The sequence below is a fragment of the Papaver somniferum genome, unplaced genomic scaffold, assembly GCF_003573695.1.
Source record: "Papaver somniferum cultivar HN1 unplaced genomic scaffold, ASM357369v1 unplaced-scaffold_70, whole genome shotgun sequence".
NCBI lineage: Eukaryota > Viridiplantae > Streptophyta > Magnoliopsida > Ranunculales > Papaveraceae > Papaver > Papaver somniferum.
This window is the reverse complement of record NW_020649860.1, coordinates 1,384,392-1,396,023: the sequence shown is the minus strand read 5'-3', so window position 1 is coordinate 1,396,023 and position 11,632 is coordinate 1,384,392. Positions and strand designations below refer to the sequence as shown.

At 36.6% G+C, this 11,632-nt stretch overlaps 4 protein-coding genes across 4 annotated transcripts; all 4 read left to right on the top strand.

Moving 5' to 3' along the window:
- Positions 1–1,305: 1,305 nt before the first annotated feature.
- LOC113343942 (kinesin-like protein KIN-4C) lies at positions 1,306–4,570 on the top strand. Its single transcript, XM_026588028.1, has 10 exons — positions 1,306–1,640; positions 1,723–1,855; positions 1,959–2,111; positions 2,205–2,357; positions 2,458–2,687; positions 2,829–2,995; positions 3,096–3,220; positions 3,337–3,373; positions 3,468–3,559; positions 3,660–4,570. Exons 2-9 carry the CDS (start codon positions 1,751–1,753, stop codon positions 3,521–3,523), a joined length of 1,026 nt encoding a protein of 341 aa, XP_026443813.1. The 5' UTR covers positions 1,306–1,640; positions 1,723–1,750; the 3' UTR covers positions 3,524–3,559; positions 3,660–4,570.
- Positions 3,663–4,716, top strand: LOC113343944. Its single transcript, XM_026588029.1, has one exon. The coding sequence runs from the start codon at positions 3,678–3,680 to the stop codon at positions 4,287–4,289; it is 612 nt and encodes a 203-aa protein (XP_026443814.1). The 5' UTR covers positions 3,663–3,677; the 3' UTR covers positions 4,290–4,716.
- A 397-nt stretch (positions 4,717–5,113) lies between these two features.
- LOC113343991 (protein FAR1-RELATED SEQUENCE 5-like) lies at positions 5,114–5,836 on the top strand. The gene has a single exon (XM_026588054.1). It carries the CDS (start codon positions 5,114–5,116, stop codon positions 5,834–5,836), a length of 723 nt encoding a protein of 240 aa, XP_026443839.1.
- Positions 5,837–6,274: 438 nt separating this feature from the next.
- Positions 6,275–7,156, top strand: LOC113343989 (protein FAR1-RELATED SEQUENCE 5-like). Its single transcript, XM_026588053.1, has one exon. The coding sequence runs from the start codon at positions 6,275–6,277 to the stop codon at positions 7,154–7,156; it is 882 nt and encodes a 293-aa protein (XP_026443838.1).
- Positions 7,157–11,632: the final 4,476 nt, after the last annotated feature.

Below are 11,632 nucleotides of genomic sequence, written 5' to 3'. Positions count from 1 at the left end.
TCACTCGAATCAGTTCATGAACTTTATAGCCACGTTTTGCAAAAGCATTCCTTAGTTTATATAAGCATGAGTTCAAGAACAACCGGTTTTAGATATAACCTGCTCAAGTTCGCGGACTGGGTTCGCGGACTTAAGCTCATGGAAGGAGTTCACAAACTCCAGCAGAAATTCTCGGGTCGAGAACTTACGCCGGTTCGCGGACTTGGCTTAGCCACATTTCGTTTCTCTTGATCAACAAAGTTCGCAAATTTTGGTTCAAGGAATAAGGACTTATACATATGTGTGTTTCCACAACAATGCTTATATCCTACCAATGGTTATGTAATCTAAACTCTCATTTCAATCATTGAAACATTCTCAGAGGACGTTATATAGCCGTTATTCACAGACCATTTTTCGTCAGAGCAATTTCCAAAGTAATAAACATAACATGACTTTCGTCACTAGGTAAAGATGAATTTGGTTAAAGCGAAATTTTATCAACACATATTTCGAGAAATAGATAGGCGAGTTAAACTCGGCTCGAAATAACAAATGTTTATAATGAAAGTCTAAATATTAAAACGACTTTTGTCTCACCAGTAGGAGATAGAGTAGATAGACTTTGGAGTGACAGATAAGTTCAAGTCTCCACATGCCTTTTAGTTGATGAAGATCCACTGGTTCCTTGAGTAGTCCTTCGCCTTGTATGATGATTTCCATGGAGTCTTGAGTTCAACTACACTTTCTATCCTAGTCCGAGACCTTTAGCTATATAGGCTAGAAATCAAAACTTATAGTTTTGATCACTAACATTGACAAACATGCTTGAGATAGCAACGCATGCGAGTTCGACCGAGCAATGCTCTAACAGATCATACTGGCTTTTCACAAAGAGAAAAATGAATAAAACACATTTGCACACATATTTTATGCTAAAATAAAAGAAATAAATCCATAAAATCCGAACATACCTTCTATCATTTCTCCGCCTTTTTAACATATTCGCTTCGCTCACACCAAATTAAAAATGCATAGCCCCGGTCGGGAAAAGCCCCGTGGATGCCGAGTTAAAAGATAAAAATGCCCGGTACGTAGCACGGGCGCCAATCTAGTGATATCATAATTATGAAAAAAGATGACAATGTCAAACGTTTACCAGAAGATAATCACAGTCAGTGAAGGGTCACATTCTGCCAGAAAACTAGAAGGCCAAATCACGGGCCGGCACGGATCATATACTAGTCTGTATCTAACGACTAATAACGTGCTTGCTTATTTAGCTCTCCCGCACCACGACTGCTCGAAACCAAAACGCGTCTTCTTTCTACGAGACGAGAACAAAAGTTCTATATTTTTCTTTTCTTACAAAGCTACAGAAGTGTTCTTCTTCTTCCCTACAAGTTCGCACAGAGATTTGGTGTTGGTGTTAAACACAAATAAGTCAAGGAATCAAAGTTGTTGGTGGTATTGAAACTAATTGGGGGTAGTCAGAATCAAAGCTACAAAGTCTTCTTACTCCTCCTAAAAGAAGCTACGGTTGCTGTTGGTGGTGTGAAAAGTTCTCTGCATCAGTTCGTGGAAGAACAACAACAACAAGGGTAGGACTTGTACAACAAGGAGAGTTTATTGCTGTTTCGATTTGAAACTAGCGATTTAAGGTACACGAAATCACTAATCCCTCTTTCAAAATTGATTTGTTATTAGATTATTAGATTTTAACATTTTGTGATTTTGAATCAGCTATTATTAGGTTTTGTGAAAATTTCAAATGGAGAGTAGTGTAAAAGTTGCGGTGAATGTTAGACCTTTGAATAATGAAGAGGTCTCTAAAGGTCGTACAGATTGTGTTGATTTTATTCTCGGAGGGCCTCAGGTATAATTTCTGGTAATGTTTGTATGCTTTGTGCTGTGGTGTGTAGAAAACATTTATTTCATGAAGTTTCTTAACAATGTTATGTGTTTATGTTTAATTATAGGTGAAAATTGGAACAAGTTCTTTTACATTCGATTATGTTTATGGAAATAAGGCTTCTACCTCGAGTTTGAGTTCGATTTATGGTGATTGTGTGGCTCCACTGGGTGATGCTCTCTTTGATGGCTATAATGCAGCAGTCCTGGCCTATGGACAGGTATGATTTCCTATTTCTATAATTCTGGTCTTAAATTTCTAGCTGTGTTCTTTTCTCTGATCAATAATGCATTATGTTTGTGTGTTGATGTAGACTGGATCAGGCAAGACGTATACCATGGGAACTAATTACAATGGAGATGGAAGTACCAGTGGTATTATCCCACAGGTGATGAATTCCATTTTTTCTAAGATCGAGGAGAAAAAAGAAGCCAGGGAATTTCTAATAAAAGTTTCTTTTATAGAGGTTAGCTTTTTATTTATACCCTAAAGGATTGGAATGGTTATCTTTTGAATATGACCGTATGTGAATATGTTTTAATTGAGTTGTTTTGATCTTCTCACAGATATACAGAGAACAAGTGTATGATTTGTTGAAACCAAAATTGTCAACTTACAAACGCAAAAGGACTGGACCTGCAAAAGCGCCTCTGCGAATTCGAGAATCAAAAGGGGTGTTCATTATTCCTGATGTTACCGAGCCAGTAGTCAGTACAAAACAGGATATGGCATCATTTTTGTCCCAAGGTTCATCAGAACGTTTTACTGGAAGTACAAATATGAACAGTGAATCTAGGTATGGATTTATATCTGATCATGGAGGATAAGCTTTAGTATTTTCATTGGTGTAGGTAACAGTTATACATTTCCGGTTACTCTTGAATCTTGTCTCTGAAAGGTTCACTAATCTTTTACTGCATTTCTGTGTACTTTATAGTCGCTCACATGCCATCTTTACAATCTCAATGGAACAAAGGAGAAGCACGTGTATCCCTGGTGACGATCCTGGTGATGGTATCTTGAGAGCGAAGCTACTTTTGGTGGACCTTGCAGGTTCTGAATCTGCAGATACAAGTGGAACAGATGGGTTGCGCCAGAAAGAGGGTAGTTAAAGTTTTTTAATTTTATACCTCAAATACTCAAGGCAGCAGTAGCTAGTTTTAGTTTTCTTAGATGTCTACTCACTAAGTCTATGTTGTTATAGGCAGTAAAATTAATCGTGGACTACTGGCTCTTGGAAAGGTGATTAGTGAATTGGGAAATAAGAAAAAGAGCAAGGAAGGACGCCACGTTTCTTACAATGACAGCAACTTAACACGGTTATTGAAGGCAAGAGGATTAATTTCTTGGTCTTTTTTTTACACCATATTTTAGGTTTTCTTTTTTATGTGGTTGTAAAATGAAGTTTACTAATCATTCCCTTTAACTTTGTGCCTGCTTTGTAGGACTCTCTTGGTGGAAATAGCAAGACAGTGATGATTGGTAAGTTCTGGTTTTAAAGCTCTTGAGTTATGCTTGTCTGGGTCATGAGAGATTGAAAGCTTTTGATTCTTTTTATTATGTATTTTGATTACAGCTTGTGTGAGTCCGGCTGATACAAATGCCAAAGTAATGCGGAGCACTTTGGACTAAGCGAGTCGTGCTCGAAACATTCAGAATAAGGCAACTGTAAGGACTGTAAACCAGAGCCATGAACTTGAGTGCTTGAGAAAAGCTTTAATCCTATTTGAGGAATGCCATCTGATAAAAATAAAACTTTTTGATGCAGATAAACCACACAGCTCAGATGCAGAGAAAGGACAAAATTTCGGTCCTCCAAGCAAGAAATGATGAATTAGAGCTCAAGCTCCATCATACTCAGGTTGAAAAAGATGAATTAGAGCTCAAGCTCCATCATGCTCGGGTTGAAAAAGATGAATTAGAGCTCAAGCTCCACCATGCTCAGGTTGAAAAAGATGAATTAGTCCATCATGCTCAGGTTGAAAAAGATAAGCTGCTTTTCCAAATTGAGTTGTTAAGAAAAGGAAAGTCGTGGGTTGAGATTGATGTTGTTCATGGTGATGAGACTGGTGCTTTTCAGGGTGATGAGACTGATGATGTTCAGGGCGATGAGATTGATGATGTTCAGGGCGATGAGATTGATGATGATAGCTTCAGAAGTGATGAGATTGATGATGAGATTGATGATGATAGAGGTGGTGATGAGACTGGTGCTGTTCATGGTGATGAGACTGGTGCTGTTCAGGGTGATGAGACTGGTGATGTTCAGGGTGCTGAGATTGATGATGATAGCTTGAGAAGTTCCAAGAGGCAGAAGAGATCCCCTCTTGTTGAGAAGATAATAACTAAAAGAGGTAGAGGTCGTCCTCCTAAGCCTAAGAAGAGGTCGTCCTCCTAAGTCTAAGAAGGAAAAACCTAAAAAACCTGTAGGTCGTCCACGTAAGAGGCATGTTGGAAGACCTAAGAAAGTCCGATGACCAAATAATTAAACTGCTTTCGAATTAAAGCATCATACTTAATGTGATCATACTAAGAAAGTCTGATGATTTTGGTTGTAAGATTATGTTTTTGTGCTCAAGAAATGAAATGGGGTATTGCTTACAATGGCCATAATGGTCAGGTAAAGTGACTTATAATGGTCATGAAATGGATGAGTTTGTTCCTTAGAGAACTTCTGGAGGGGATTCTGCGACTTAAAATTTTCACTTAATTTTACACACCATTTATAGATCATAGATGAGAAGATATCTAACGGTCCTTATTCTGGGTCAAATCTAATTATTATAATGAATTAGCTTGGCTTAAAGCCGCGCCAGTTATCTCCATTATTTATTTTATTCGTATTTTCAGTTAGGTAACTAGAAGATCTTCCATAATTCACTTTGTATATTGATAACAAAAATAACGGATACTCCCATATCTTCGGGAAATCAAAGCTTTAGCCTTATACTGGAGTTATCTATCTCCTTCTCCTTTTATGATATTCATTAGGTTTACTCATCTGCAAATACTCCTATACGCTAGATTTTGTGATCGATCAAAATCGACACCGATTCCTGCAACATGGATGGTGAACGTGATGATGTGTAAAATGATGATGATCATGGTGTTCCGGCAGTGTTTTTTGATGTGAACAAGAATACCCAAAATGAAAAAGATTCTAGCAACACAATCACCCCGATAAAAGAAGCTAACGATAACAAGAAGACACCATTTGTTTCAATGATTTTTAATTCATATGAGGAAGCTTATGACTATTATACAGAATATGGAGTACATGAAAGGTTTGGTGTGAGGATTCGATCAACAAATAAAACTCGTGCCGGGTACGATCAGGTAACATCAGCTCACTTCGTTTGTTCAAGAGAAGGTAAAAGGAAAAAGGATATTGTAGACAGGATAGACCCAAAATCCATTAGTTGTAGTACTGTCCAATGTGAGTGTAAGGCAGAGATGCGAGTTCTATATAGTACAAACCTGGGGAAGTGGAGAGTCACAAAATTTTTGGATGTGCATAACCATAAATTTGTCTCTCCTTTGAAAAGGATACAATTGCGGCTTAATCGAGACATGCCGGATGCAGCAAAGAATTTAACAGAGGTTTTCAATAGGGAAAATATTCGAATAGCAAAAGTTCCTTCAGTCTTTGGTGGGTCAATTATAGGTTTCGACAAAAGAAACTGTTATAATCATTTACGCACGATCAGGCGTTATGAGTTGGAAGTCGGAGATACTCAATCAGTTCTCAATTTTTTTCAGCGTAAGCAAAGAGAAAATCCTCAATTTTTCTACTCGGTTCAAGTTGATGAAGAAGGAAGAGCAGTTAATTTCTTTTGGGTAGATGCTAGATCGTGTATGGCTTATGAGCATTTCGGTGACGTGGTGACATTTGACACCACGTATAGGACAAAAAAGTATCAAATGCCACTTGCACCATTTACTTGAGTTAACCATCAGTACGGGTCCATACAGTTCGGGTGTGCACTTCTAAAAGATGAAACTGAAGATACTTTCGTTTGGTTGTTTAATGAATGACTTGAGGCAATGGGTGGACGTCATCCGAAATCAATTATCACTAATCAAGATGCTTCTATGTGTCTAGATGTAAGCAAAGTATTTCCTAATACGCATCACCGTTTGTGCCTTTGGCACATAAAGAAAAAATTTGGCGAGAAGCTCTCTCATTTATATTATTCGAAATCCAACTTCAAGCGTGCTATGAAGATATGCATCCATGGGACATATATCATACATGATTTTGAAGAGATGTGGAATTCTATACTTAAAGAATATGGTCTATAAAATAATGATTGGCTTGCAACCTTGTACGAAATTCGAGAGAAGTGGATACCGGTATACCACCGTGGTACATTTTTTGCTGGAATGAATACAACAGGCCGCAGTGAAGGAGAAAATGCATTCTTTAAGGAGTTTCTATCACCCAAAACCAACTTAAGGGAGTTTGTGATTAGGTATGATCAGGCATTGACAAAGGTTACTGAGACTGAAATTGAAGAAGATTATGTATCCGAGCACAAGAATCGTCTTATAAACGAGAACAACCTAATTTTGAAGCATGCAACATCCATCTACACACGTAATATCTTTGAAAAGTTTCATGAACAATTAGTTGAATCACTTCGTTTTAGATCCCAAGAGATAGAAGTTGATGGAGTTTTCAAAATATATTTAGTCAGAGATAAAGAAGGGCCTGCTCATTTTACCATGAAGCTGAAGCCAGACACAAATGAAGCGTACTGCACATGTACACATTTTCAGTTTATGGGATTACCTTGCAAACATGTTCTGCGAATTTTCAATAGGCTTGAAATCGAAGAGATCCCGCCACATTTCATCTTAAAACGTTGGCTGAAAGGCGCCAACTTGTTTAGAATAATTGATGGCACAACTACATGGGATAAATATGGGTGCGCTGATGCACTTAGGCTCACTCACTTATGGAGGATATCAACACAAGTGTGGTCTAATGCTTCGAAATGTGATAATCTTTTTAAGATAGCACTTGCAGGCATCGAAACAATATCTACCCAACTGGATCAAGAGCAACAGAAACAAAATGGAAGCGAGGATAACAATGATAAAACAGTGGAAACTTCAAATAATGTCGAAGAAACAGTTCAGCTCACAAACCAAGGGAAACTTCTAAATCCTATAACTTCACAAACCATGGGAAGACCAATTGGAAATGCGAGTAAAACTGGTCGAATAATGAGCGGGATTGAAATACCGCCCCCAAAAAAATGAAAATGTAGCAACTGTCATATTTCAGGTCATGACAAAACAAAATGCCCGCAATTGTTTTGATTTGCAGAAATAATTTTATTGCATAACTCGCAAAGTTGTTGATGCTAATAAAGAGTGGTTTCAGTGGTTAAGGTCTTTGAATGTATGCGTGATTGTTCTTCTTCATAATGAATAACAGTCCATATATGTTTTGGTGTATTCATGTTTCACCAACTACTTAATTGATCTTGCACATTCTGATAGCATATATGTCGTAATGAATTTAGTTTACACTAGATTTGTGCCCGTGCTACGCACCAGACATATTTTTTCTTTTAACTTGGTGTGGATGGGGTTTCGTCCCGCCCCGTGGCGATGTATTTTTAATTTGGAATACAAATTAATACATATGGAATACAAAAAATAAATAAATTAACTTTTGTAGCTCCTATTCCACATGTCTAATCTTCAACATTACTCGAAATCTTCGTCACTTCCAAGTACTCCAATGATCCCAAAGGTTGTAAGTTCAGCATCATCGTTGTTGAAAATCCGTAGCTATAACAATGAGAAAACAAGAGTTCTCAATCATTGTTATACAGTGTCATAGTATCATAACACAACATCAAAGTTCAATTGCATCACAACTTCAACAACAATATTATGGTGATATGTATCACTCCCCCTAGTCAATACTATCTCACATGGAAACCACTCCCCCTTACATAATGTTCCGAAAACCATATGCATTTGTAGTGTGAACTACATATTAATTCTCCCCCTTTTTGTCAATAAAATTGGCAAAGGTACAAGAACGGGATCCTAATGAAATTTCCGAAAGAGATATTTCTGTACCAAAAGAACGCAAAAATATATCATCTTATTTAGATGCAATCATAAAGCCGAAGCTAAATGCATTCATCAAGGATTTTATAAAGATACAAGATAACCCCTATAATATTCCACAGCTGCACTCCCCACAAAGATTTGGCAATTAAGCACAAGTTCAATTAAGAACTCTTCCCCATTAAATGTCATTCCCGAAAGAACAACAAGAGCGACCTTAATTTCGAAAGAAAAGAAGGATTTCTTTGGACATAACAAATCACATACAAGTATGAATTTGAATCCAAAATAATCAATCAAATTAACCACAAGAGAACTCATGATTAATTTAATCGAAAGTGCTCAATATAAGTGAACTTATGGAGACTCAAAAATACTCAATTAGATTAATCACAAGTGAACCCATAATTAATCTAATCGGAATACACAACCAAATTAATCACAAAAGGTAATCAATTTAATTGGTCATGCTCGACATAAGAGAAATTACAGAGCAACAACTAAATAACCAAACGAGGATGATTAATTTAGTTGATCATGATCGACATAAAGTACCTCACGGAGCAACAACTAAGCTAATCATAAGAAAATAATCAACTCAGTCAATAGAGCTTAACATAAGACACCCTATGGAACAACATAATATATACACAAAAATTGTGGATCGAAGATCGACCTAATACCGTGGAATAAGCAAAGACTCCATAACATAATTTAGTCTATTTTCCATCACCAGTTTCACAATGACATACAATAGACATAATCCTTGTAAACAAAAGATTTTAACTTATCTTCCATCAATAGTTGAGATAATAGGCTTAACTTTTGTATTTGTCAAAAGTCAATTCATTCTTTTCTCAATGCATGCATATCGACTTAAGAAAGACTTTACTTTTAACAAGGTATGGGACAATCATAGTTCACGGACGCAAACACACATATTCCATAACAATTTGCAATATATAAAACCATAATGATTAATACTGCAAAAATCATCTTCCAAACAAATTTAGAATTTAAACCAATAAATCTAAAAACATGAAGATGAAACCGTTGGACATAGCTATGTGTAATGACAATAATGGCTATTCCAAACTCTAGTTATCCTTCTCAAAAGAATAAATTCTCATAAGAAGTTTCCTAGGCATCAGGACAAACTCGTAATGCACATATAAGATGATTTTTCCTTAGAGGGTAGAATCAATCTTTTTCGCCCGGATTTACACCAAGAATAGCTACCAAAGGCGTATAAAAATATTTTCTTAACAAAGAAGAACATACAAAGTCATTAACGACCATGCACTATAGTTCACATAAGATGATTGTGAACATTCAACAATCCCATAGTAATGCATACTACTGCCCGTTTTTGAACTTCCTTCTTTGTGATTCACCAAAAACATTCTTGTAAAAGCTACAATGAGCTTAGAAGAGTAGTACTCCAAGAATACAAGTGCCCAAGTCCAAGAGAAGTGGAAAAAGTGCAACGAAACGGAGCAAAACACTCAAAAACAAGAGACAGGACAAATACCAATCTTAACCATCCAAATTCAGAAATTCTCATCTCCATTTTGAAGATAAATCAAAGAGGAATAGAATGTAAAAAGAATGAGGTCATTACGAGTTCAGCCGAAGAAATTACGGCCAAAACAAGTTTACCGAATATCGACGTCTACAGGCAAGTATGCATACGGGTTTGCAAACGAATTTTCATGACTTGGAGCAGTTTGCAAACTGGGTATGCGAACTTAAACCCCCGGATTTTGATTTTAAATGATGGTATGCATACTTGGTATGTGTACCATGAAGTCTAAACATCCTGAACTACTATTTTCAAACCTAAACACAAAGGAACCTTAACACAGATCAAGTTAGGTAGAAATGAACGATAAGCAAGGTACATGGATCATTATAAGTACTTTACGCAAAAAAAAAAAACACAAATATTGCTCAAGTTTATAGAAATACCTTTTTAGAAGAATCCAATCGAATTCTACAGCGTTACCAAACATTCAAAATCATATCCAACTTAATATGTATGCCCCAGTTCCTGTGCTTCCCTCACCGTATACATAACATGGCATTTCTTAGTGAGGATAACCTTTCAACACAATCAAGTTGTGTTGAGGTGAACAATGTCTTGCTCACCATGGCACCAAGAAAGAGTTTCTTTCCAGCAACTCTTACATCTTGTAGTGTTGAGAAACACTAAAGGAACTGTTTTTATAAGTCTATCAAAGAACTTCAGAAGAACCCAAAAGGATTTGTGTTTCTGATTTCTTGTTTTCCAACTTATAAAAAACAGTTTCTGCAGATAGTTTTTAGTACTGCGAAGGGAAACTCTTTTGATAAAAGGAGACGTCCTAGCTTCTTCATAAAAGATGACGATACTACTATATTGATAGGAAGTATCAGGAATTGAGCAATGAATCGATTCATGGTTTAAAGTGATATACTCAGATGATTGAGATTTAAGCTCCTCTTGTAATTCGTTTAGTTTTTTACAATTAATTGAATTACGCAGAGGAGGAGCATTGCTCTCACTGATTAGTAAATCAATGTTGACTTCAACCTGAATATTATTCCTCATAACTTGATTTAGCTTGTCAAGAGATTTTTGTTCTTTCTAGAGGTATAACTCAACATCAAGAGATAAGCTTTCAAGTTTCTTTTCAAGACCTGAAAACACTTCAAGGGATTTTAAACCTGGTGGAGTTTAGATAGAATTTATTCTACAGATTTTATTAAATCAGTCATAGAAGAAAATTCTGCAATCCCTGGATCTGGTGGTGCATTTATTGAGACAGCACTTCTGTCCATATCAGATCGCTACAAACACAGACTTGTAAGGTCTTTAACGTTTTTGCCTACAAACACAGACTTGTAAGGTCTCTCGATTTGATATATATACTCGAGAAAATAGAAATCTGCGAGTTTTTATCAAATACTAGAGAGATAACTTGGACGGTACCAAAGACCAATATCCAAGTGTCAATCAATTTAAATCAACAACCAAAAGGTCGGACATTCCAATTGATTGATCAACGCACAACCTGTGATATTTCAATTATATAACTAAATATAATGCGGAAAAGAAATAACACAAACACCAGAATTTTGTTAACGAGGAAACCGCAAATGCAGAAAAACCCCGGGACCTAGTCCAGATTGAACACTCTGTATTAAGCCGTTACAGATACTAGCCTACTCCAAATTAACTTCGGTCTGGACTGTAGTTGAACCCCAATCAATCTCACACTGATCCAAGGTACAATTATGCTCCTACGTCTCTGATCCCAGCAGGATGTTACGTACTTGATTCCTTTAGATGATCTCACCCACCACTAAGAGTTGCTACGACCCAAAGTCGAAGACTTTAATAAACAAATCTGTATCACAAAGAAAAGTCTACGGTAATAGATAAATCCGTCTCGCACGAATATACCTACGAGTTTTGTTCCATCTTTTGATAAATCAAGGTGAACATGAACCAATTGATAAACCAGACTTATATTCCCGAAGAACAGCCTAGTATTATCAATCACCTCACAATAATCTTAATCGACGCAGCGTAAAAAGATATTGCGGAATCAAAAACGATGAGATGAAGTGTTTGTGATTACTTTTATATCTTGCCCATCAGAGATATCA